The sequence below is a fragment of the Oncorhynchus mykiss genome, chromosome 21 (genome assembly GCF_013265735.2).
Source record: "Oncorhynchus mykiss isolate Arlee chromosome 21, USDA_OmykA_1.1, whole genome shotgun sequence".
In the NCBI taxonomy this organism is placed as follows: Eukaryota; Metazoa; Chordata; class Actinopteri; order Salmoniformes; family Salmonidae; genus Oncorhynchus; species Oncorhynchus mykiss.
In genome coordinates, this window is record NC_048585.1 from 53,185,600 (window position 1) to 53,208,956 (window position 23,357).

A 23,357-nucleotide genomic window follows, 5' to 3' on the forward strand; every position below is an offset into this window, starting at 1 on the left:
CTTCCAGGTAGGGCAATTTTGGGGCTTCCCTATGTTTCATCGAAATGTACAGCTGTGTCGTCCCCATAGCTGGTGGTGATCGATGGTATCAATAGCAGCACTCAGTTCTAGGAGCACGAGGACAGATGCCATTAAAAGGTCATTTACCACCTTCACAAGTGCAGTCTCTGCTATGATGGGGTCTAAAACCAGACGGAGGCGTTTTGTATACATTGTTTGTCTTCATGAAGGCAGTGAGTTGCTGTGCAACAGCTTTTTCCCAAAAAATTGAGAGGAATGGGCGATTCGGGGATAGGCCGATTTTTTTATATTTTCTGGTTCGAGGTTTGGCTTTTTCAAGAAAGGCTTTATTACTGCCACTTTTAGTGAGTTTGGTACACATCCGGTGGATAGAGAGATGTTTATTATGTTCAACCTAGGAGGGCCAAGCACAGGAAGCAGCTCTTTCAGTAGTTTAGTTGGAATAGGGTCCAGTATGCAGCTTGAAGGTTTAGAGGCCATGATTATTTTCATAATTGTGTCAAGAGATATAGTACTAAAACACTAGTGTCTCTCTTGATCCTAGGTCCTGGCAGTGTTGTGCAGACTCAGGACAACTGAGCTTTTGAGGAATACGCAGATTTAATTGAGGAGTCCGTAATTTTCTTTCTAATGATCATTATCTTTTCGTCAAAGAAGTTCATGAATTTATCACTGCTGAAGTGAAAGCCATCCTCTGTTGGGGAATGCTGCTTTTTAGTTAGCTTTGTGAAAAATAGGATGATCGAGCAGCAGTGAGGGCTCTTTGATACCGCAAGCTAGTCAGGAGACTTCCAGTTTGGTGTAGCGCTATTTCCGGTCCAATTTTCTGGAAGCTTGCTTCAGAGCTTGGGTATTTTCTGTATACCAGGGAGCTAGTTTCTTATGACAAATGTTTTTTGTTTTTAGGGGTGCGACTGCATCTAGGGTATTACACAAGGTTAAATTGAGTTCCTCAGTTAACCACCTAACTGATTTTTGTACTCTGATGTCCTTGGGTAGGTTGAGGGAGTCTGGAAGGGCATCTAGGAATCTTTGGTTTGTCTGAGAATTTATAGCACGACTTTTGATGCTCCTTGGTTGGGGTCTGAGTAGATTAGTTGTTGCGATCGCAAATGTAATAAAATGATGGGCCGATAGTCCAGGATTATGAGGAAAAACATTAAGATCCACAACATTTATTCCACGGGACACTGCCACAGAGTATGACTGTGGCAGTGAGTAGGTCCGGAGACATGTTGGACAAAACCCACTGAGTCGATGATGGCTCCGAAAACCTTTTGGAGTGGGTCTGTGGACTTTTCCAGGTGAATATTAGTCACCAAAAATTGTAATATTATCTGCCATGACTACAAGATCCGATTGGAATTCAGGGAACTCAGTGAGGAACGCTGTATATGGCCCAGGAGGCCTGCAAAATAGTAGCTATAAAAAGTGATTGAGTAGGCTGCATAGATTTCATGACAAGAAGCTGAAAAGATGTAAACAGTTTTTTTGTGAATTGAAATTTGCTTTTGTCTATGTTAGCAACACCTCCACCTTTTGCGGGATGTTCAGGGGATATGGTCTCTAGTGTAACCAGGGGGGCGAGGGCTCATTTAACACAGTAAATTCATCAGGCTTAAGCCATGTTTCAGTCAGGCCAATCACATCAAGATTATGATCAGTGATTAGTTCATTGACTATAACTGCCTTGGAAGTGAGGGATCTAACATTAAGTCACCCTATTTTGAGATGTGAGATATCACAATCTCTTTCAATAATGACAGGAATGGAGGAGGTCTTTATTCCAGAGAGATTGCTAAGGTGAACACCGCCATGTTTAGTGTTGCCCAAACTAGATCAAGGCACAGACACAGTCTCAATGGGGAAAACTGAGCTGACTACACTGACTGTGCTAGTGGCAGGCTGGCTAACAACCTGCTGCCTGGCCCTGTCTATGTTAGTAGATGAGATGAGAGCACCCCTCCAGCTAGGATGGAGTCTGTCACTCCTCAGCAGGCCAGGCTTGGTCCTGTTTGTGGGTGAGTCCCAGAAAGAGGGCCAATTATATACAAATTCTATCTTTTGGGAGGGGCAGAAAACAGTTTCCTCTTTGCCTCGATCCTGACTAGACTACCAGTCCCTGCTGCTCTAAAACTTTCTCACAGCATGATGCTCCTACCACCATGCTTCACCGTAGGGATGGTGCCAGGTTTCCTCCAGACGTGATGCTTGGCATTCAGACCAAAGAGTTGATTCTTGGTTTCATCAGACCAGAACATGTTGTTTCTCATGGTCTGAGTCTTTAGGTGCCATTTGGCAAACTCCAAGCGGGCTGTCATGTGCCGTTTACTGAGGAGTGGCTTACGTCTGGCCACTCTACCATAAAGGACTGGTTGATGGAGTGCTGCAGAGATGATTGTCCTTATGGAAGTTTCTCCCATTTCCCCAGAGGAACTCTGGAGCTTTGTCAGAGTGACCATCGGGTTCTTGGTCACCTCCCTGACCAAGGCCCTTCTCCCCTGATTGCTCAGTTTGGCCGGGCGGCCAGCTCTAGGAAGCAAATTTCTTCTATTTAAGAATGATGGAGGCTACCCACCACTGCGACCTGTACGCTCTCGTTGGCTGGCCCTTGCTTCATACTCGTCGCCAAATCCACTGGCTCCAGGTCATCTACAGGACCCTGCTAGTTAAAGCCCCCCCTTATCTCAGCTCGCTGGTCACCATAGCAGCACCCACCTGTAGCACGCACTCCAGCAGGTATATCTCTCTGGTCACCCCCAAAACAATTCCTCCTTTGGCTGCCTCTCCTTCCAGTTCTCTGCTGCCAATGACTGGAACGAACTACAAAAATCTCTGAAACTGGAAACACTTACTGTATCTCCCTCACTAGCTTTAAGCACCAGCTGTCAGAGCAGCTCACAGATTACTGCACCTGTACATATCCCATCTATAATTTAGCCCAAACAACTACATCTTCCCCTACTGTATTTATTTATTTTGCTCCCCATTATTTCTACTTTGCACATTCTTCCACTGCAAATCTACCATTCCAGTGTTTTACTTGCTATATTGTATTTACTTCGCCACCATGGCTTTTTATTTTTACCTTTACCTCCCTTATCTCACCTCATTTGCTCACATTGTATATAGACTTATTTTTCTACTGTATTATTGACTGTATGTTTGTTTTACTCCATGTGTAACTCTGTGTTGTTGTATGTGTCGAACTGCTTTGCTTTATCTTGGCCAGGTCGCAATTGTACATGAGAACTTGTTCTGGTTAAATAAAGGTAAAATAAATAAATAACGCAAGGTATAATTCAATGGTAATAGAATATGTAAGAATGGACTGACTATGTTTGAAAGCAAAAGTCGAATTGATAACATTATTGGTATTAGATTTTAATAATAGCAAGCTAGGACTGATGATTATCTAAACTAGCAAGTCTGTTTGTTTGGTTTTCAAGGCAACTACTGTCCCGTCTCTAGTAAATTTGCGCGCTACCTCAGTGGATGTTTTAACATATTTTTACCTGCAAATGAAAACATTTCCAGTGGCAAATGTTCTAAATTATAGCCATGGTGTAAAAGGGATAATCAACTCAGGGCTCTATGCGTTCTCTGGAAAATAACGAACGACGTAAAAGGTGGGTTCCGCTACGCGCTATAATGAACGAGATGGAATAGCGCGTCGTGGAACCCACCATCCACGTCGTTTGTTTGTTTTTTCTCCAGAGAACGCATAGAGCCCTGAGTTGATTATCCTTTACTTATTATATTCTACGGAGCCATTTACTTTGTTACTATTCTTTATTTTTGTTGTTGCATTGTCGAGAAGGAAGTAAGCATTTTGTTGCGTAACCCATGTATAAGACTAATAAATCCTGAAACGTTAAACACACTAAAACATAGCAAATGTGGTCAAACAACGCTGAAAGTACTGTAGGCCGCACTAAAAACAAGCTGCAGTTGGCTCAGGGTCTGATCATTGTTCATATGACATTGCGACATACAGGAATGCTGTCTTCTTTGCTTTCAAATCTGAGGGAATTCGTTGGAAATGTAAACACACATGATCGAATAGACCCAATCCCAAAACGTACACGCATATAGATCAAATGTAAGTCTGTGGCGACTCATTATCCTAACAGACTCCTATCCTTTTGTTAAACACCACCTAATTATTAACAAGTCTTCCTACTGCAATGTCTCAGGAAATTAGCAGAAAACGTAGACATGTCCAGAATCATCATGGAATAGGCAGTCCCCACACGTGTGCACTACTTTAGAGAAAGTAGGTCTGCTGACACTTAACAATCATTTTAGCTAAACCCTGTTCCCTAAACACAACCCGATGATAAACAATTAGAACATTCCACTCCTTTTTTTGCTTAGCTGCTGGAAATTGCGAAAGGTTGAGAAAACCAGAAACATATGCTTTAACTTCTTTCCTCCTAATGGTGGTAACAGTCTCCTGCCTTCTTTTACTAATGGTGGTAAGTCTCCTGCCTTATTTTACTAATGGTGGTAATAGTCTCCTGCCTTCTTTTACTAATGGTGGTAATAGTCTCCTGCCTTCTTTTACTAATGGTGGTAATAGTCTCCTGCCTTCTTTTACTAATGGTGGTAATAGTCTCCTGCCTTCTTTTACTAATGGTGGTAAGTCTCCTGCCTTCTTTTACTAATGGTGGTAATAGTCTCCTGCCTTCTTTTACTAATGGTGGTAATAGTCTCCTGCCTTCTTTTACTAATGGTGGTAAGTCTCCTGCCTTCTTTTACTAATGGTGGTAATAGTCTCCTGCCTTATTTTACTAATGGTGGTAATAGTCTCCTGCCTTCTTTTACTAATGGTGGTAATAGTCTCCTGCCTTCTTTTACTAATGGTGGTAATAGTCTCCTGCCTTATTTTACTAATGGTGGTAATAGTCTCCTGCCTTCTTTTACTAATGGTGGTAATAGTCTCCTGCCTTCTTTTACTAATGGTGGTAATAGTCTCCTGCCTTCTTTTACTAATGGTGGTAACAGTCTCCTGCCTTCTTTTACTAATGGTGGTAATAGTCTCCTGCCTTCTTTTACTAATGGTGGTAACAGTCTCCTGCCTTCTTTTACTAATGGTGGTAATAGTCTCCTGCCTTCTTTTACTAATGGTGGTAAGTCTCCTGCCTTCTTTTACTAATGGTGGTAATAGTCTCCTGCCTTCTTTTACTAATGGTGGTAATAGTCTCCTGCCTTCTTTTACTAATGGTGGTAACAGTCTCCTGCCTTCTTTTACTAATGGTGGTAATAGTCTCCTGCCTTCTTTTACTAATGGTGGTAATAGTCTCCTGCCTTATTTTACTAATGGTGGTAATAGTCTCCTGCCTTCTTTTACTAATGGTGGTAACAGTCTCCTGCCTTCTTTTACTAATGGTGGTAATAGTCTCCTGCCTTCTTTTACTAATGGTGGTAATAGTCTCCTGCCTTCTTTTACTAATGGTGGTAAGTCTCCTGCCTTATTTTACTAATGGTGGTAATAGTCTCCTGCCTTCTTTTACTAATGGTGGTAAGTCTCCTGCCTTCTTTTACTAATGGTGGTAATAGTCTCCTGCCTTCTTTTACTAATGGTGGTAAGTCTCCTGCCTTCTTTTACTAATGGTGGTAATAGTCTCCTGCCTTCTTTTACTAATGGTGGTAAGTCTCCTGCCTTCTTTTACTAATGGTGGTAATAGTCTCCTGCCTTCTTTTACTAATGGTGGTAAGTCTCCTGCCTTCTTTTACTAATGGTGGTAATAGTCTCCTGCCTTCTTTTACTAATGGTGGTAATAGTCTCCTGCCTTCTTTTACTAATGGTGGTAATAGTCTCCTGCCTTCTTTTACTAATGGTGGTAATAGTCTCCTGCCTTCTTTTACTAATGGTGGTAATAGTCTCCTGCCTTCTTTTACTAATGGTGGTAATAGTCTCCTGCCTTCTTTTACTAATGGTGGTAATAGTATCCTGCCTTCTTTTACTAATGGTGGTAATAGTCTCCTGCCTTCTTTTACTAATGGTGGTAATAGTCTCCTGCCTTCTTTTACTAATGGTGGTAAGTCTCCTGCCTTCTTTTACTAATGGTGGTAATAGTCTCCTGCCTTCTTTTACTAATGGTGGTAATAGTCTCCTGCCTTCTTTTACTAATGGTGGTAATAGTCTCCTGCCTTCTTTTACTAATGGTGGTAAGTCTCCTGCCTTCTTTTACTAATGGTGGTAATAGTCTCCTGCCTTCTTTTACTAATGGTGGTAAGTCTCCTGCCTTCTTTTACTAATGGTGGTAAGTCTCCTGCCTTCTTTTACTAATGGTGGTAAGTCTCCTGCCTTCTTTTACTAATGGTGGTAATAGTCTCCTGCCTTATTTTACTAATGGTGGTAATAGTCTCCTGCCTTCTTTTACTAATGGTGGTAAGTCTCCTGCCTTATTTTACTAATGGTGGTAATAGTCTCCTGCCTTCTTTTACTAATGGTGGTAAGTCTCCTGCCTTCTTTTACTAATGGTGGTAATAGTCTCCTGCCTTATTTTACTAATGGTGGTAATAGTCTCCTGCCTTCTTTTACTAATGGTGGTAATAGTCTCCTGCCTTCTTTTACTAATGATGGTAATAGTCTCCTGCCTTATTTTACTAATGGTGGTAATAGTCTCCTGCCTTCTTTTACTAATGGTGGTAAGTCTCCTGCCTTCTTTTACTAATGGTGGTAAGTCTCCTGCCTTCTTTTACTAATGGTGGTAATAGTCTCCTGCCTTCTTTTACTAATGGTGGTAAGTCTCCTGCCTTCTTTTACTAATGGTGGTAAGTCTCCTGCCTTCTTTTACTAATGGTGGTAATAGTCTCCTGCCTTCTTTTACTAATGGTGGTAATAGTCTCCTGCCTTCTTTTACTAATGGTGGTAATAGTCTCCTGCCTTCTTTTACTAATGGTGGTAATAGTCTCCTGCCTTATTTTACTAATGGTGGTAATAGTCTCCTGCCTTCTTTTACTAATGGTGGTAATAGTCTCCTGCCTTCTTTTACTAATGGTGGTAATAGTCTCCTGCCTTCTTTTACTAATGGTGGTAACAGTCTCCTGCCTTCTTTTACTAATGGTGGTAATAGTCTCCTGCCTTCTTTTACTAATGGTGGTAATAGTCTCCTGCCTTCTTTTACTAATGGTGGTAATAGTCTCCTGCCTTCTTTCCTCCTAATGGTGGTAATAGTCTCCTGCCTTCTTTTACTAATGGTGGTAAGTCTCCTGCCTTCTTTTACTAATGGTGGTAATAGTCTCCTGCCTTCTTTTACTAATGGTGGTAACAGTCTCCTGCCTTCTTTCCTCCTAATGGTGGTAATAGTCTCCTGCCTTCTTTTACTAATGGTGGTAATAGTCTCCTGCCTTCTTTTACTAATGGTGGTAAGTCTCCTGCCTTCTTTTACTAATGGTGGTAACAGTCTCCTGCCTTCTTTTACTAATGGTGGTAACAGTCTCCTGCCTTCTTTCCTCCTAATGGTGGTAATAGTCTCCTGCCTTCTTTTACTAATGGTGGTAATAGTCTCCTGCCTTCTTTTACTAATGGTGGTAATAGTCTCCTGCCTTCTTTTACTAATGGTGGTAAGTCTCCTGCCTTCTTTTACTAATGGTGGTAAGTCTCCTGCCTTCTTTTACTAATGGTGGTAATAGTCTCCTGCCTTATTTTTACTAATGGTGGTAAGTCTCCTGCCTTCTTTTACTAATGGTGGTAAGTCTCCTGCCTTATTTTACTAATGGTGGTAATAGTCTCCTGCCTTCTTTTTGTGATGGAAAAGGACTTTGTTCAGTAAATTAGCAGCGTCAGAGTACCATGATGTTCAAGTAGCCTAAGTAAATATGTTTCTCTCCACTCATGAAGTGTCATCCCAACCTTTTAAATTGTAGACAGTGCTGGATGAGGCCATTAATGTTGGCTTTCTAGTCCGGAGGTGCATTTTCATGCAGAATGGAAGTCTCTTTTGAGGAATATTTCCTGGCTGTTAGCAGTATTTACAACACCAGGGTCATGTCTTACTGCTTGCATTTTTTTAGTTTTTCCATCTTGCATGTTATAGTTGTATCCAACCTATGCATTGGTATTGATAGTAGTACTTCACTTCTATATGTCATTTGTCTAGAGGACATTCCTATCTGCCAATTGAGTGACAGCATTGAGTTGGATATAGATTACCATTGGTTGTCCTTATTTTCCCCAATATCCACAAATGATCTGACAGCATATGGTTCCATACTGTCTCCTGATTTGTTGTCATGGTCCGTCTGCACAGATGACGTGTCCGGGAGCAGCGCTGAGTACCCAGACCGTGTGTCCATGATGGAGGGGCGTCTGCAGGCACAGGAAGATGAGATCATGCTGCTGAAGTCATCACTGGCCGACGCGCTACGCAGGCTCCGCCTCCACGACCAGTTGATCCCCCTGCTTAAACAGCAGATCATCGCAGGTGGATGGCCAACCATCAGACCACAGTTGTACTCTTAACATTATTGTGCCCGAACTGTACTGTGCTGGCTTGGATATTTTCTTCACAGCACGGTTCCAGCAAATATCTTGAATGTTTAACCAGGCCGGTAAAGTGCAGCTCGGCTCAGTAGTGTGAAAAGGGTTGAAGATCAGTAGTGTGAAAAGGGTTGAAGATGATTAACTACAGTACACAAGCAATAAGCTGTAACCGATACATTATCCTACCCATGTCTTGTGCTTCTATGAAAATTCCATCCTTGCACTAAATGTGTGTGATTGTGTCCATTTTGTGCCCTCAGTAAACCCTGCAGCCTCCCGTGTCCTGAACCAGGTTTACTGCTCTGACGGTTTCTCCAGTTCCCGTAAACTGTCCTCCAGCTCAGCCCTGGACAGCCCCCGCCACCCTGCCACCAGGTACTGTGCCAGGCCAGTGCAGAGGGACTGTGGGCATGGAATGGGTTGGCTGGCATGTTTGTCCAGAGCCATATATGAAGATATGGCTCAAACATGATCAATGTGTGGAAATAAGGCATAGTTTGACAGTCTTTAGACTTCATGACCAGAATGTTACAGTTGAAGTCTGAAGTTTACATACACCTTAGCCAAATACATTTAAACTCAGTTTTTCACAATTCCTGACATTTATTCCTGGTAAAAATTCCCTGTCTTAGGTCAGTTAGGATCACCACTTTATTTTAAGAATGTGAAGTGTCAGAATAATAGTAGAGAGAATGATTTATTTCAGCTTTCATTTCTTTCATCACATTCCCAGTGGGTCAGAAGTTCACATCCACTCAATTAGTATTTGGTAGCATTGCCTTTAAATTGTTTAACTTGGGTCAAACGTTTCAGGTAGCTTTCCACAAGCTTCCCACAATAAGTTGGGTGAATTTTGGCCCATTCCTCCTGACAGAGCTGATGTAACTGAGTCAGGTTTGTAGGCCTCCTTGCTCGCACAGGCTTTTTCAGTTCTACCCACAAATCTTCTATAGGATTGAGGTCAGGGCTTTGTGATGGCCACTCCAATACCTTGACTTTGTTGTCCTTAAGCCATTTTGCCACAACTTTGGAAGTATGCTTGGGGTCATTGTCCATTTGGAAGACCCATTTGCAACCAAGGACTAACTTCCTGACTGATGTCTTGAGATGTTGCTTCAATATTTCCACATACCTTTCCCCCTTCATGATGCCATCTATTTTGTGAAGTGCACCAGTCCCTCCTGCAGCAAAGCACCCCCACAACATGATGCTGCCACTCACGTGCTTCACGGTTAGGATGGTGTTCTTCGGCTTGCAAGCCTCCCCCTTTTACCTCCAAACATAGCAATGGTCATTATGGCCAAACAATTTTATTTTTGTTTCATCAGACCAGAGGATATTTCTCCAAAAAGTACGATATTTGTCCCCATGTGCAGTTGCAAACCGTAGTCTGGCTTTTTTTATTGTGGTTTTGGAGCAGTGGCTTCTTCCTTGCTGAGCGGACTTTCAGGTTATGTCGATATAGGGCTCGGTTTACTGTGGATATTGATACTTTTGTACCTGTTTCCTCCAGCATCTTCACAAGGTCCTTTGCTGTTGTTCTGTGATTGATATGCACTTTTCACACCAAAGTACGTTCATCTCTAGGAGACTGAACGCGTCTCCTTCCTGAGAGGTATGACGGCTGCGTGGTCCCATCGTGTTTATACTTGTGTACTATTGTTTGTACAGATGAATGTGGTACCTTCATGCATTTGGAAATTGCTCCCAAGGATGAACCAGACTTGTGGAGGTCTACAATTGTTTTTTCTGAGGTCTTGGCTGATTTCTTTAGATTTTCCCATGATGTCAAGCAAAGAGGCACTGAGTTTGAAGGTTGGCCTTGAAAAACATCTACAGGTACACCTTCAATTGACTCAAATTACGTCAATTAACCTATCAGAAGCTTCTAAAGCCATGACATAATTTTCTGGAATTTTCCAAGCTGTTTAAAGTCACGGTCAACTTAGTGTATGTACACTTTTGACCAACTGGAATTGTGATACATTGAAATAATTTGTCTGGTAACAATTGTTGGAAAAATTACTTGTCATGCACAAAGTAGATGTCCTAACCGACTTGCCAAAACTATAGTTTGTAAACAAGACATTGTGGAGTGGTTGAAAAAATAGTTTTAATAACTCCAATCTAAGTGTATGTACATTTCCGCCTTCAACTGTATGTAGGTAGGTAGGTAGGTAGGTAGGTGTGTATATTTATGTGTAACATTCATAGACTGTCTTTTTCATAGTCCTAGTCCCAATCTAAAATGTATTTAGCACCTAGCCTATTTTTACCTGCCTTGATTCAAAATGTACATTGTTTTTATTGTATATCATGTTTTCCCCCTCTGTAGAGCTTTGAGATGTAACTGTATAATGAAAAGCGCTATACAAATGTAATGTAGTTTTATACTGTATATACACACACTGGCCAGTTTATTAGGTTCATCCATCTAGTTGCCTCCAGAACAACCTGAATTCTTTGTGGTATGGATTCAACAAGATGTCGGAAACATTTGTTGCTCAAATGGTATCAAGGGACCGAACGTGTGCCAGGAGAAAATTCCCCACACCAGTACACCACCAACCTGTACTGTTGACACCATGCAGGTTGGGTCCATAGACTCATGCAACTTAAGCCAAATCCTGACTGTGTCATCAGCGTGACGCAACAGGAACCGGGATTGGTTGGACCAAGCAATGTTTTTCCACTCCTCAATTGTCCAGTTTTGGTGATTGTGTGCCCACTGGAGCCACTTCTTCTTGTTTTTAGCTGATAGGAGTGGAACCCGGTGTGGTCGTCTTCTGCAATAGCCCATCTGTGAGAAGGACCAATGAGTTTTGTGTTCTGAGGTGCCTTTCTGCACAACACTGTTGTACTGCACTGTTTTTTGTCTGTTTCTGGCCCACCTGTTCGCTTGCACCATTCTTGCCCTTCTCCTTCGACCTCTCTCGTGAAAAAGCTGCTTTCGCCCACAGGACTGCCGCTGACTGGTTGTTTTTAGTTTTTTGCACCATTCTCTGTAAATTCTGGACACTGTTGTGCATGAAAAGCCCAGTCATTTCTGAGATACGTGCCTGACACCGACGATCATGCAACGCTCAAAGTCGCTTCGGTCACTCGTTTTGCCGAACAGAAACTGTCGAACAGGAACTGAATTAGTCGACGTCGGTCTGCCTGCGTTATATAGCAATCCACAACCACGTGACTCACTGTCTGTAGGAGCGATCAATTTTCGAGAACAGTGTGGTGTACTTAATAAACTGTCCAGTGAGTCCTTTCACTCACTCACAGCATTTAACTTGTTTAGGAAAGTCTTATTAGAGTTTAGTAAATTAATAGTTTTCTGAATGATGATTGTTTGTATTCTCTCTATTATTAATCTCAACTCTATACTGTGTGTGTATTTAGCCAAGTACTAAACAGCACTGAAGGTGAGAATGGCTCTAATGGGGACTCCCCGGGCCTCATACATAAGACCCCAACGTATGATCGGGCTACCCAGACAGACCTCACTCCTCTGGTGCAGGACCAAGAGCTAGACAGGGTCCCCCTGGCTCTCACCAGGCCCGTCCAGAGCCTCTCCCTGGAGGATGCCCTCCCCGAGGGGATGTCTCTGACGGAGGAGGCTCGGGCCAAGTTCCACCACATCCAGGGACTAGAACTTGAGGAGAAGGACGAGGAAGGGGAGGAGAAGGACCTGAGTTGGGCGTCTTCCGTAGAGGAGGCCATCCACCCCACCGCCATCAGGAACCTCCAAAGAGATGACCTCCAGGACCCAAATGGCTCCACGGAGAGCTTGAGCTCAGCCTCCCAGACCCCAATCTCGGGGTCCCCAGCCCCCCCTAAGGACCTGTCCGCCAGCCCCCGGAGCGGACCTCTCTCCACCATCCTGGAGGGCAAGAAGAAACCCCTGTGCGTTGTCGCCACCTCTACTTCTCTTCTCCATTCCTACCCGATTGCATGGTTTTTTTGGGGGGAAATCACCTCTTTTTGACACTGTCTCCTATTCTCTATGCTTTTATTACTACAAAACACCAGTGTCACAACCCTAATCTAAGAATCAGTTTGCGGTTGTTAGTTTTCTGATTCTATTAGGTTGCGTTATGGAAAGCCTTCAGTACCAAGGAGCATACCTTACGTGTCTCCCGCTGGATCCGGCTGCTGGGTTATTTTCCATTTGTTTGACGGGGGCTAAATGTGTGTACACTAACCTGGTAATCAAATCTGAGCCTCATCCTTTAATTCAAGCATGGATTGATTCAGCATGATTTCCTCCATGTGGATATTTCAACTGGGCTTTTCATCTGACATTCTTTTGGGAGATTCTTTCGCTGCATGCTGCTCTATAATCACACAAATCATTTTACAGCTTCCTCTGCGTGTGTGGTTGTGTGTGTACATGCACATTTGTGGTTGTGTGTATGCATGCACATTTGTGGTTGTGTGTTTTGTTGTTTTGTTTGCTAATTATTACTTGCAAGAGGTCTGTTGCCAATTGATAGCATATGTTTCTGTCCATGAAGAAGTCTGTTAGCTCAACCCTGCCACACCATGGAAACTAAGAGGTACTAAGACAGTGGTGTTTAAGTTATGTACAAGGATATGAACTGGGCTATTCAGTTCCAAACTGATCTACTGCGTACTATATGCATGTGTGTTATCACTAGGCGCCACAGTGGAGACCCACTGGGCAAAAACTGGTTGAATCAACATTGTTTCCACATCATTTCAAACCTAAAAAAAAAAATGTAATGATGTTGAATCAACATGGAAAACGAATTGGATTTGCAACATGTCATCAACGTCAGGGCGCTTTTAGATTAAATACAATGACAGGTGAATTTTTCTGTTATTGATTTCGTGCTGAATTCACTCTAGTTGACAACCCAACCAAATATAAATCAAAACTAGACGTTGAACTGACGGCTGTGTCCAGTGGGGAGGAGGTCATCTCTGTTTCACTTCCTATTACGTGTTGTGTTGGAACATCATTGGTTACATGACAAGGGCCATTTCCTCTAATTATTGGGCAAGTCATTATCAGGAAAATCTGTGTGTGTGTTCCAGGAAAAATATGCCCCATCATAGAATACACGTTGAAACACACGTTCATCTGTGTGTGTGTGTGTGTGTGTGTGTGTGTGGAACCCTGCATATAAATCCTCTTATGCTGCCTATCCACTCATTGTCCAGAGCTCGCAGGAACAGTGAGAAACTGGTGAAGGACCCCCAGGAGAAGACAAAGAAGCTGCTGGACAAAAAGGCGGCATCCTCGGCCAACCTACTCAACAGATCCCCCAGTCAGGAGAGGTGAGGGAAGTCCCATCCATCAGCAAGATTGTCTTTCAAACTCATTCTCACATCACATTTTCCTACGACTGCATAAACATGACGTATTTCCCCAAGTAGTCACTCGTTGGAGTTCCCTTCTACTTCTACTATAATAAAATGACTTTCCCATGAAAAGTCTTGATCTCCCAGTTGCGTGAGCTGGGCCCAAAGACTGTATAATATAACGTTTGGTCCCAGTGGTTGAAAGAGTCTCTTGGATATAATGTGTCTGTGTCTAACAGTTGTATCTTTTCTCACAGCCGGACCAAGGATCTTATCGCCAGAGCAGGTAATGCATATCCAACAACACTAGTCTCTGTCCAGACTCGGGTTGCAACCAGGACTTCTGGAAAACAAGGGAATTTATTGCATGTTCCTGGAATTTTGCAACCCTACTTTAGACGTTCTATAATGCATTATTCAAACTCTATGTAGTCTTAAATGACTGACTGCTGGCCAGATCTGGCTGTAATTTTTCATTCCCCTTCTTTAGTTTGGGACACTAAACTGCCTACAAAATGTCAAAGATAGTATTCAGACAGCGCAATACTCGCGCTTAGTTAACTTTTCAGCTTTTAACTAGTGTTGGCTTTGAGTGTGGTTTAGCTTTATAATGGGACTCGTTCCAAAACCAGAGAGAGTTAAAGCACAGTCCCTCTTCTATTGTATTTAATATTGTCTCTAAGTATTTACCAGTTGAACCTAATGGGGATTCAGTTCGCGTGAAGTCAGTTTCATACGCCCATCAGAGTAGCATAATAGTCTGTAAATGTGATCAGTGATCCACAGGACAAGGGGTTTCTACGAGACAGAGTGCACGGAGTGAGCCTTCAAAAGAGCATAAGTCCGTATCGGAGACTACTACTACTACTACTACAACAAGTGACTGACCACTGGACATTGCATCATCTAGTCGTCTATGGGGCTAAAGGTCATTTAGAGTTCATCACTGTCCATTTCTCCGCCCACCACACACAGAAATAAAAACATGGTCAGAAAATACCTCTCATCATACTGGGATCACAGGAAAACCAGTGTTTATTTTTACAGTCACCTTTTCCCGAGGCAGAGCAGCAGCCGGTTCTGCCGTTAAACACGGGAGAGTCTGTTTAGTACTCCAACGCTCCCTGGAAAGCCATCCATTGTGGTAAGCCGTGCTGTCGCACCACTCCCAGACTCCTGACGGGATGATGGATGTTTTACCGGAGAAGGAAGGACGCCAAAAATATTTATATTTTTTGTGTGTTTTTTTTGGTCTCTTTCTCTCTTTCTGTGAGCTGTCCAGGACTAGACTTATTAACTTTCTCTGTCTGAGTTGGCCTGAGACAGGTCTGCCTGTATTCAGCATGAGTTAGGTTGTCTCTTAACTGCCTCTCCTGCATCATGAGAGGGCTGTAAAGTGTAACCAGGTCCTATAGATAAGCGATAACTGAATTGAACTATATCCTACTCACCTCCTAACTGAATGGTAATCGGGTGAAAATGCCACTCCATTTTAAATCAATCAAAAGCAGTCATTGATGTGTTTCAACAGGGTCCAGGAGTGGTATGAGGTAGACCCATGGGGATATTCCAAATAGGGTCAACAATGACTAATAAAAAGAAATCTACCTAACAAAACAGGTCATTACTATATAGTTAAACTGCAGACTTTCCCTCCCTTGTGACGTGAGCCCTGCTTTTTAGTTTTACAACCTTTTCAAAGCGAGACAGACAGATTCCCACCAGAAACATCCCAAACCAGAACCATCAACATGTAAAACCCATTCTCTCCCCAAACCTTTTAAATTGAAGTAACAGTCGTCTAGATGACAGGCTTGGTGTTGGAAAACCACCCCTCTGGTTTGCTCATAGACCTCATTCGACCGGCTCTGAATCTGGTCCCGAAGGGTCCGTAATGTCAAAGCATGATCTGCTCTGCTGGAATCAGCTGTGATTTAGTGTTCCTAGGTTCCTTGTTTATTTGTCTCTCTTCCTCTCTTCTCGTAGGATCTCCCGGGTCCAGACGAGGAACCCAAGGTATGAAACGTCATGTGTTAACTGTTATGTCATTCAACTAAATGTAGGTGCTTGGGATTCATACAGGCTAATGGTACAGACTGTTGACTTATTGTTATGGAGTGAATTATTGGTAGATATTGTAGCCTCACCAGGTCTTTGGTAGTTTAGGCAGGCTGTTGAAAGAGCAAAACATTTGAGGATAAGATTAAGTTCATATTAACCCATGGTAATGATTGGAGATTAATATGTATCCAATGTCCAGTCTTGTCTTACATTATTTTTCACCCTCTCTCATTGGCTGACAGGTCAATCAATCAAGATGTTCATCCGTGGTCGACCAATCACCATGTATGTCCCCTCCAACATCCAGAACTACGAGGACCTGAGGATGGAGCCACCTGTAGAGAAACTGGAACTCGATTGGGTGTATCCTTCCTGAGTCCCTCCCACAAGTCATGACCAGTTGATAATGCAGCGTTTTAGTTTTTAAATTCCATTCATGGTTGATTAGAATGTTTCATATTCTATAGTGCTAAGTTTCTTGGATGAAAGCCCTGAAGTCCATATTGCCCATCAGTCAGAGGAACATATTTAAGTTATCGAATGTCCTTTAGCCAAGCCATCCTCTGCACAGGTAAATGGAAGTTATGTCATCCATAAATCACGTATTATGGGTGTAGCTGTGGGTGAAATTGCTTTAGGCTCAATTAATGATTTAGACTGATGAACCAATGAGACGCTTCAGTGATGTCACCTTGACTGGAGCCGCATAGTTACGGTTACCGAGGACGGGACTGCCGGGCCAACCTGTACCTGCTGTCGTCGGGTGAGGCGGTGTACTTCATCGCCTGTGTGGTGGTGTTGTACCACATCAACAACCGCACACAGCGCCACTACCGCAAACACACAGACTGTGTCCGCTGGTGAGTGGCTCAGACCCAACCTTGACCTCTCGTATCATTACATAACTGTACAAAATCAACTAAAACCAATTGTGAAGTTGACGCTTTGTGATATCCCAATTTGTCTTTACTTCAGTCTGACCATCCACCCAGACAAGGTACGGGTGGCATCAGGACAGACGGCGGGGGTGGACAAGGATGGAAAGGTGAGGGGCGTTTGGGCTATTTAAAGGCCCAGTGCAGTCGAAAATGTGATTTTCTGTGTTTTTATATAGATTTACACACGGTGAAATTGTGAAAATGATAATGCCCTTTTAGTGTAAGAGCTGTTTGAAAAGACCACCTTAAATATCAGCCTGTTTTGGTCAGGTAGAGTTTTGACCTGCCTACTGACATCACCAGGCGGTAAATTAGTTAATAGACCAATAAGAAAGAGTGCCAAACCTCTCTGCCAATAACAGCTAGTTTTCAGTTTTCCCCTCCCCACTCAGACCACTCCCAGACAGTCCTAGCAATTTTTGTTTATTTTTGACCATATTAATTGAAAACAATCACTAAGGTACTTAAATGTTAACCAGAAATGGCTCTATTGGACCTTTTTAAGGAACATAATCTGTCACTATTTAAAACTAAAATGTTTCCTTTCTTGCTGGAGTGTCCCTTTTAAGACTTAATTATTATTATTTTTTTAAATGGTCATACTATCAAATCCACAGAAAAAAGTATTGTATACATATAATAACACACATGATACTTATTATCAATCCTTGTCTAATTTATGTCTTAGCCCCTGCAGCCTTATGTACATATCTGGGATTCCTCCACACTGATCACCCTACAACAGATAGGACTGGGCACCTTTGAGAGAGGTGTAGGGTCTGTGGCTTTCTCCTTTGCAGTAAGTGTTTATTCCCACTACAAAACAACCCTCCCACACGCACACACTAGATGTTACTGATTTTTATGGCCTATATTTAGTACAGTATTTCTCATCTCACTAAGGCGATTGAAGAACCCCAGACACCTAATCTCCATACAGGACTCTCAAACAAAACCAATACAGGCTTTAATACATTAGTCCTGATTTGTGACTGGGCTGCATCATCTCTCCATCTGTCATATGCCCTCTCACTGGTTCTTTCTCTCCTTTCTGTCTTACTTCTCCTCTGCTTGCAGGACGCTGGAGCCTTCCTCTGTGTGATTGATGACTCCAATGAACACATGCTGTCTGTGTGGGACTGTGCCAAAGGAACCAAGCACACAGAGGTTAAGGTAAAGCAATGCACCAAGACACGCACATGTGCACACACTCACGTGTTCATGCAAGCACACAGGCACGTACAAAGACACACAGATTCCTATTCATATTGCAATTAATCAATACCATTTACACTATACATCTTGATACGGCTTCCTTGTGTTATAACAACAAAAATATACCCCTATCTTTGCAGGTAGCCAAGCCTGTAATTTGCATGCGTAGGCTGTTAAAGACGGCATTACATTAGTGAGAATCTTCAGATCCCTGAAAAGGAGGCCTATTTGCATAGATTAAGCCAAAATAAATTCTTCCACATCACCTAGTTCTGTCACAGGCTTTTGTCCCAAATGTTTTTACTTCCCTGAGAGTCATTTCAGCGGTGTTGCCACGGCAACTGTGTAAATATTTTAGACTGTGAATTTGTCCGCCGGTGTGTGCTCTATATGCATCTGTCTGTCTGTCTGTGTGTGTGTGTGTGTTAGGGGGGTTTGGATATTAGGTGGATGTTTATATGACATCATTTTCTCTCTTGGTCTCAAGTTTCTTGTAGCACACATGCAGAACTTCTCGTATTTTCGCCAAATTGATTTAGCATAAGCATCATTTGTCATGTGTGCCCTAGATTCGAGAATCCCCAGTGAAATTTGGGAGTGGTCACAAGGAGTGGTAAGGGAAAAGGTTCAGCCCACGTAAATCTATAAGATGGTTCATAGTATGTAACATTTGCCCATCCCCCGCTGGACTGTAATGCATCTGCAAATTGAAACTAAGTTGCAGAAGTGTTATGCCCTATCATACAATCTGAAGGGTCCTCAAGTCAATTCCAAGGTTGGCAAATTTGTAGAAATGCAGGTTTGAGATAAACATTGGAGTTCACAGTGATTTTGCATTTGAGTGAATTATCTGATTATTACATGTTCTGTGTGTGTGTGTGTGTGTGTGTGTGTGTGTGTTAATCCAGAGCACCAACGAGGCAGTGTTTGCAGTGGAGTTCAACCCCAGCGACAGCACCAACATCATCACTTGTGGAAAGTCTCACATCTATTTCTGGACCCTGAGTGCAGGCTCACTCACCAAGAAACAGGGCATCTTCGGGGTGAGGGAAGTCTCTTAACTTCTCTTCATCTGAAAAGTATTTTTCACATAGACAAAAGATATGTGACCAATGGGTATATCAAACTTGGCTCATCTGTATGACTCAAGAAAGACTATTCTAGCCCATTGAGCTAAAGACCAACTCTGGAGGCGAAAACGAGTCACGCAAGGCTACCTCTCACTAAACCTCCTCCGCTACATATCGTCATTCAAACCTATTATCGGTTTGTAATGTTGCTCTTCTTTCCTCCGTCAGAAATACAAGAAACCCAAGTTCATCCAGTGCTTTGTGTTCAGCCTGACGGGAGACGTGCTGACTGGGGACTCGGAGGGGAACATCCTGACATGGGGCAAATCACCCGGCGACATCAAGACACTGGGGAAAGGAGCCAAAGGTAATGAACGCTCTGTTCCAAACGGACTCCAAATATGGACTAGGCTCTCCATGTGAAATACAGTGTATATAAACTAATAATACAATATCATCTGATTTAGTACCTCCTTAGCCAATAATGTACTAGACATGTATGGCTATCTTTTCCGCTTGCTCTCCGAATGTGAGAGACCTGTGACAAAAGACAACAAAGTGATCTTCTTCACCTCCTCTCTCTCCCTTCTGTTGAAGAGACGTTCCAGATCATGCGTCAGACACGGGCCCATGACGGCAGTGTGTTTACACTGTGTATGCTGCAGGGGGGCGCTCTCCTCAGCGGCGGGGGCAAAGACCGCAAGATCATCCGCTGGAGCGCAGACCTGGCGCCCGAGAGAGAGTGTGAGGTGAAAGACGCGTGTGTGTGTGTTTGCATTGTCACTCTTAATAACAAAACCGAGCGTGTTTGAACATTTAAGACCTTTTTGTATGTATTTGTGTGTAATTTCAGAATATAGTAAATGAATTTATTATAGATTCCAGAGAAGTTTGGTGCAGTCCGTTGCATCACAGATGTAAACGGGGAAGAGGTGTTGGTTGGTACCACCCGAAATGCCATCCTGAGGGGCACTTTCTCTGACGGCTTCGTGGCCATAGTGCAGGTATGTTAACATTGGCATGATGGAGTATGTACTGGGTGGTATGTGAAGTGGTTTGCGGTTAAACACCTGGTCTGCACATGTTCTGCTCTCCGATCTCCTACACTTTTCCGTTCTTCCCAAAGTGCGCACTTTCTCACTCCCCCTCCATGGATTTCTAAGTATTATATTGTTGTATGCATGAGTCATGACACATGGGTTAGAGGGAGTTTCCACTGTGTCTTACACAATATCCATACCTTTTAAATCCACAATGGCAGTGAACAAGTGCACACTACAGGGAGAAGCATAGAGAATAGACCCCTAAAACCAGTGTGTGTATTGCGTGTGTGTGTGTTGCTCTCCCCCGTGCAGGGTCATGTGGATGAGATGTGGGGTTTGGCTACTCACCCCTCTCAGGATGTCTTCCTCACCTGTGGACATGACAGACAGGTGTGCGTGTGGAACACAGCGGAGCACAAACTGGACTGGTGCACCACGCTGGAGGTGGGCGGGAGTGGACAACACACAAACACCCCTACACACGTAAACACATGCACACCTCTACACATGTAAACACATGCACACCCCTACACATGCACACCTCTACACATGCACACTCCTACACACGTAAACACATGCACACCCCTACACACGTAAACACATGCACACCCCTACACACGTAAACACATGCACACCCCTACACACGTAAACACATGCACACCCCTACACAAGTAAACACCCCTGCACACGTAAACACATGTAAACAAATACTGATATTCATACTGTATTTTTCAGGAGTATGGGCTGTGTGCAGACTTCTGTCCTAATGGGGCTGTGGTGTCTGTTGGGCTCAGCACAGGCAGGTGAGATGCTCCTCTCTGAAATACCACAGCATCAAACTTCTTTCAGGAGACACGTCTCTCTGGCTAGAGAGTAGAGCAGGAAATGGTCCCAGTTGGTATTCACGTAATAATAAGGAATTCGCCTCGACTACACCCACAAATTGGGGAAAACGGACAATGTTTCCTATTCAAATCAAATCAATTTATATAGCCCTTCTTACATCAGCTGATATCTGAAAGTGCTGTACAGAAACCCAGCCTAAAACCCCAAACAGCAAGCAATGCAGCTGTAGAAGCACGGTGGCTAGGAAAAACTCCCTAGGAGGGCCAAAACCTAGGACGAAACCTAGAGAGGAACCAGGCTATGAGGGGTGGCCAGTCCTCTTCTGGCTGTGCCGGGTGGAGAGTATAACAGAACATGGCCAAGATGTTCAAATGTTCATAGATGACCAGCATGATCAAATAATAATAATCACAGTAGTTTTTGAGGGTGCAGCAAGGCAGCACCTCAGGAGTAAATGTCAGTTGGCTTTTCATAGCCGATCATTATGAGTATCTCTACCGCTCCTGCTGCCTCTAGAGAGTTGAAAACAGCAGGTCTGGGACAGGTAGCATGTCCGGTGAACAGGTCAGGGTTCCATAGCCGCAGGCAGAACAGTTGAAACTGGAGCAGCAGCACGGCCAGGTGGACTGGGGACAGCATGGAGTCATCATGCCAGGTAGTCCTGAGGCATGGTCTTAGGGCTTAGGTCCTCCGAGAGAGAGCGAAAGAAAGAGAGGAAGAGAGAATTAGAGAGAGCATACTTAAATTCACACAGGACACCGGATAAGACAGGAGAAATACTCCAGATATAACATACTGACCCTAGCCCCCCGACACACAAACTACTGCAGCATAAATACTGGAGGCTGAGACAGGAGGGGTCAGGAGACACTGTGGCCCCATCCGATGATACCCCCAGACAGGGCCAGACAGGCAGAATATAACCACACCCACTTTGCCAAAGCACAGCCCCCACACCACTAGAGGAATATCTTCAAACCCCAACTTACCATCCTGAGACAAGGTCGAGTATAGCCCACAAAGATCTCAGCCACGGCACAACCCAAGGTTGGGGCGCCAACCCAGACAGGAAGATCATGTCAGTGACTCAACCCACTCAAGTGACGCACCCCTCCTAGGGACGGCATGGAAGAGCACCAGTAAGCCAGTGACTCAGCCCCTGTAATAGGGTTAGAGGCAGAGAATCCCAGTGGAGAGAGGGGAACCGGCCAGGCAGAGACGGGCAGAGCCAGAGCAAGGGCGGAGCCAGAGCAAGGGCGGAGCCAGAGCAAGGGCGGTTTGTTGCTCCAGTGCTTTTCCGTTCACCTTCACACTCCTGGGCCAGACTACACTCAATCATATGACCTACTGAAGAGATGAGCCTTCATTAAAGACTTAATTTTGAGACCGAGTCTCCGTCTCTCACATGGGTAGGCAGACCATTCCATAAAAATGGAGCTCTATAGGAGAAAGCCCTGCCTCCGGCTGTTTGCTTTGAAATTCAAGAGACAATTAGGAGGCCTGCGTCTTGTGACCGTAGTGTACGTGTAGGTATGTACGGCAGGACCAAATTGGAAAGATAGGTAGGAGCAAGCCCATGTATACGCTTTGAAGGTTAGCAGTAAAACCTTGAAATCAGCCCTTGCCTTAACAGGAAGGCCGTGTAGGGAGGCTAGCACTGGAGTAATATGATCACATTTTTTGGTTCTAGGCAGGATTCTAGCAGCCGTATTTTGCACTAACTGAAGTTTACTTAGTGTTTTATCTGGGTAGCCGGAAAATAGAGCATTGCATTAGTTTAACCTAGAAGTAACAAAAGCATGGATTAATTTTTCTGCATCATTTTTGGACAGAAAGTTTCAGATTTTTGCAATGTTACGCAGATGGAAAAAAGCTGTCCTTGAAAGTCTTGATATGTTCGTCAAAAGAGAGATCAGGGTCCAGAGTAACGCTGAGGTCCTTCAGTTTTACATTTTTTTTTATTTTTTTATTTGAGACGACTGTACAGCCGTCAAGATTTGTCAGATTCAACAGAAGATCTCTTTGTTTCTTGGGACCTAGAACAAGCATCTCTGTTTTGTCTGAGTTTTTTTTTTTAAGAAATTTTGCAGCTATCCACTTCCTTATGTCTGAAACACAGGCTTCTAGCGAGGGCAATTTTGGGGCTTCACCATGCTTCATTAATGTAAATCTGTGTGTCATCCACACAGCAGTGAAAGTTAACATTATGTTTTCGAATGACATCCCCAAGAGGTAAAATATATAGTGAAAACAATAGTGGTCCTAAAACGGAACCTTGAGGAACACCGAAATTTACAGTTGATTTGTCAGATGACAAACCATTCACAGAGACAAACTGATATCTTTCCGA

The 23,357-nt window shown here is 43.4% G+C and overlaps 1 protein-coding gene across 6 annotated transcripts in view; it reads left to right on the top strand.

Annotated features, from left to right (window-relative positions):
• The window catches only part of LOC110500717 (echinoderm microtubule-associated protein-like 3), a 50,873-nt gene that overhangs the window by 21,489 nt on the left and 6,027 nt on the right, over positions 1-23,357 (top strand). The window contains exons 2-19 of one of the 6 annotated variants that reach the window (XM_036958161.1): positions 8,283-8,456; positions 8,788-8,890; positions 11,909-12,412; positions 13,024-13,065; positions 13,694-13,810; positions 14,092-14,120; positions 15,821-15,850; positions 16,138-16,258; positions 16,606-16,755; positions 16,871-16,940; positions 17,522-17,632; positions 17,911-18,006; positions 18,957-19,091; positions 19,347-19,485; positions 19,716-19,867; positions 19,997-20,122; positions 20,474-20,644; positions 20,897-20,964. In XM_036958161.1, the coding sequence (XP_036814056.1) occupies positions 8,283-8,456; positions 8,788-8,890; positions 11,909-12,412; positions 13,024-13,065; positions 13,694-13,810; positions 14,092-14,120; positions 15,821-15,850; positions 16,138-16,258; positions 16,606-16,755; positions 16,871-16,940; positions 17,522-17,632; positions 17,911-18,006; positions 18,957-19,091; positions 19,347-19,485; positions 19,716-19,867; positions 19,997-20,122; positions 20,474-20,644; positions 20,897-20,964 (2,338 nt within the window). Of the gene's footprint in view, positions 1-8,282; positions 8,457-8,775; positions 8,891-11,908; positions 12,413-13,023; positions 13,066-13,693; positions 13,811-14,091; positions 14,121-15,820; positions 15,851-16,137; positions 16,259-16,605; positions 16,756-16,870; positions 16,941-17,521; positions 17,633-17,910; positions 18,007-18,956; positions 19,092-19,346; positions 19,486-19,715; positions 19,868-19,996; positions 20,123-20,473; positions 20,645-20,896; positions 20,965-23,357 lie in introns of all 6 variants that reach the window. The other 5 variants (XM_036958162.1, XM_036958160.1, XM_036958163.1 and 2 more) reach the window with 5 other exon arrangements.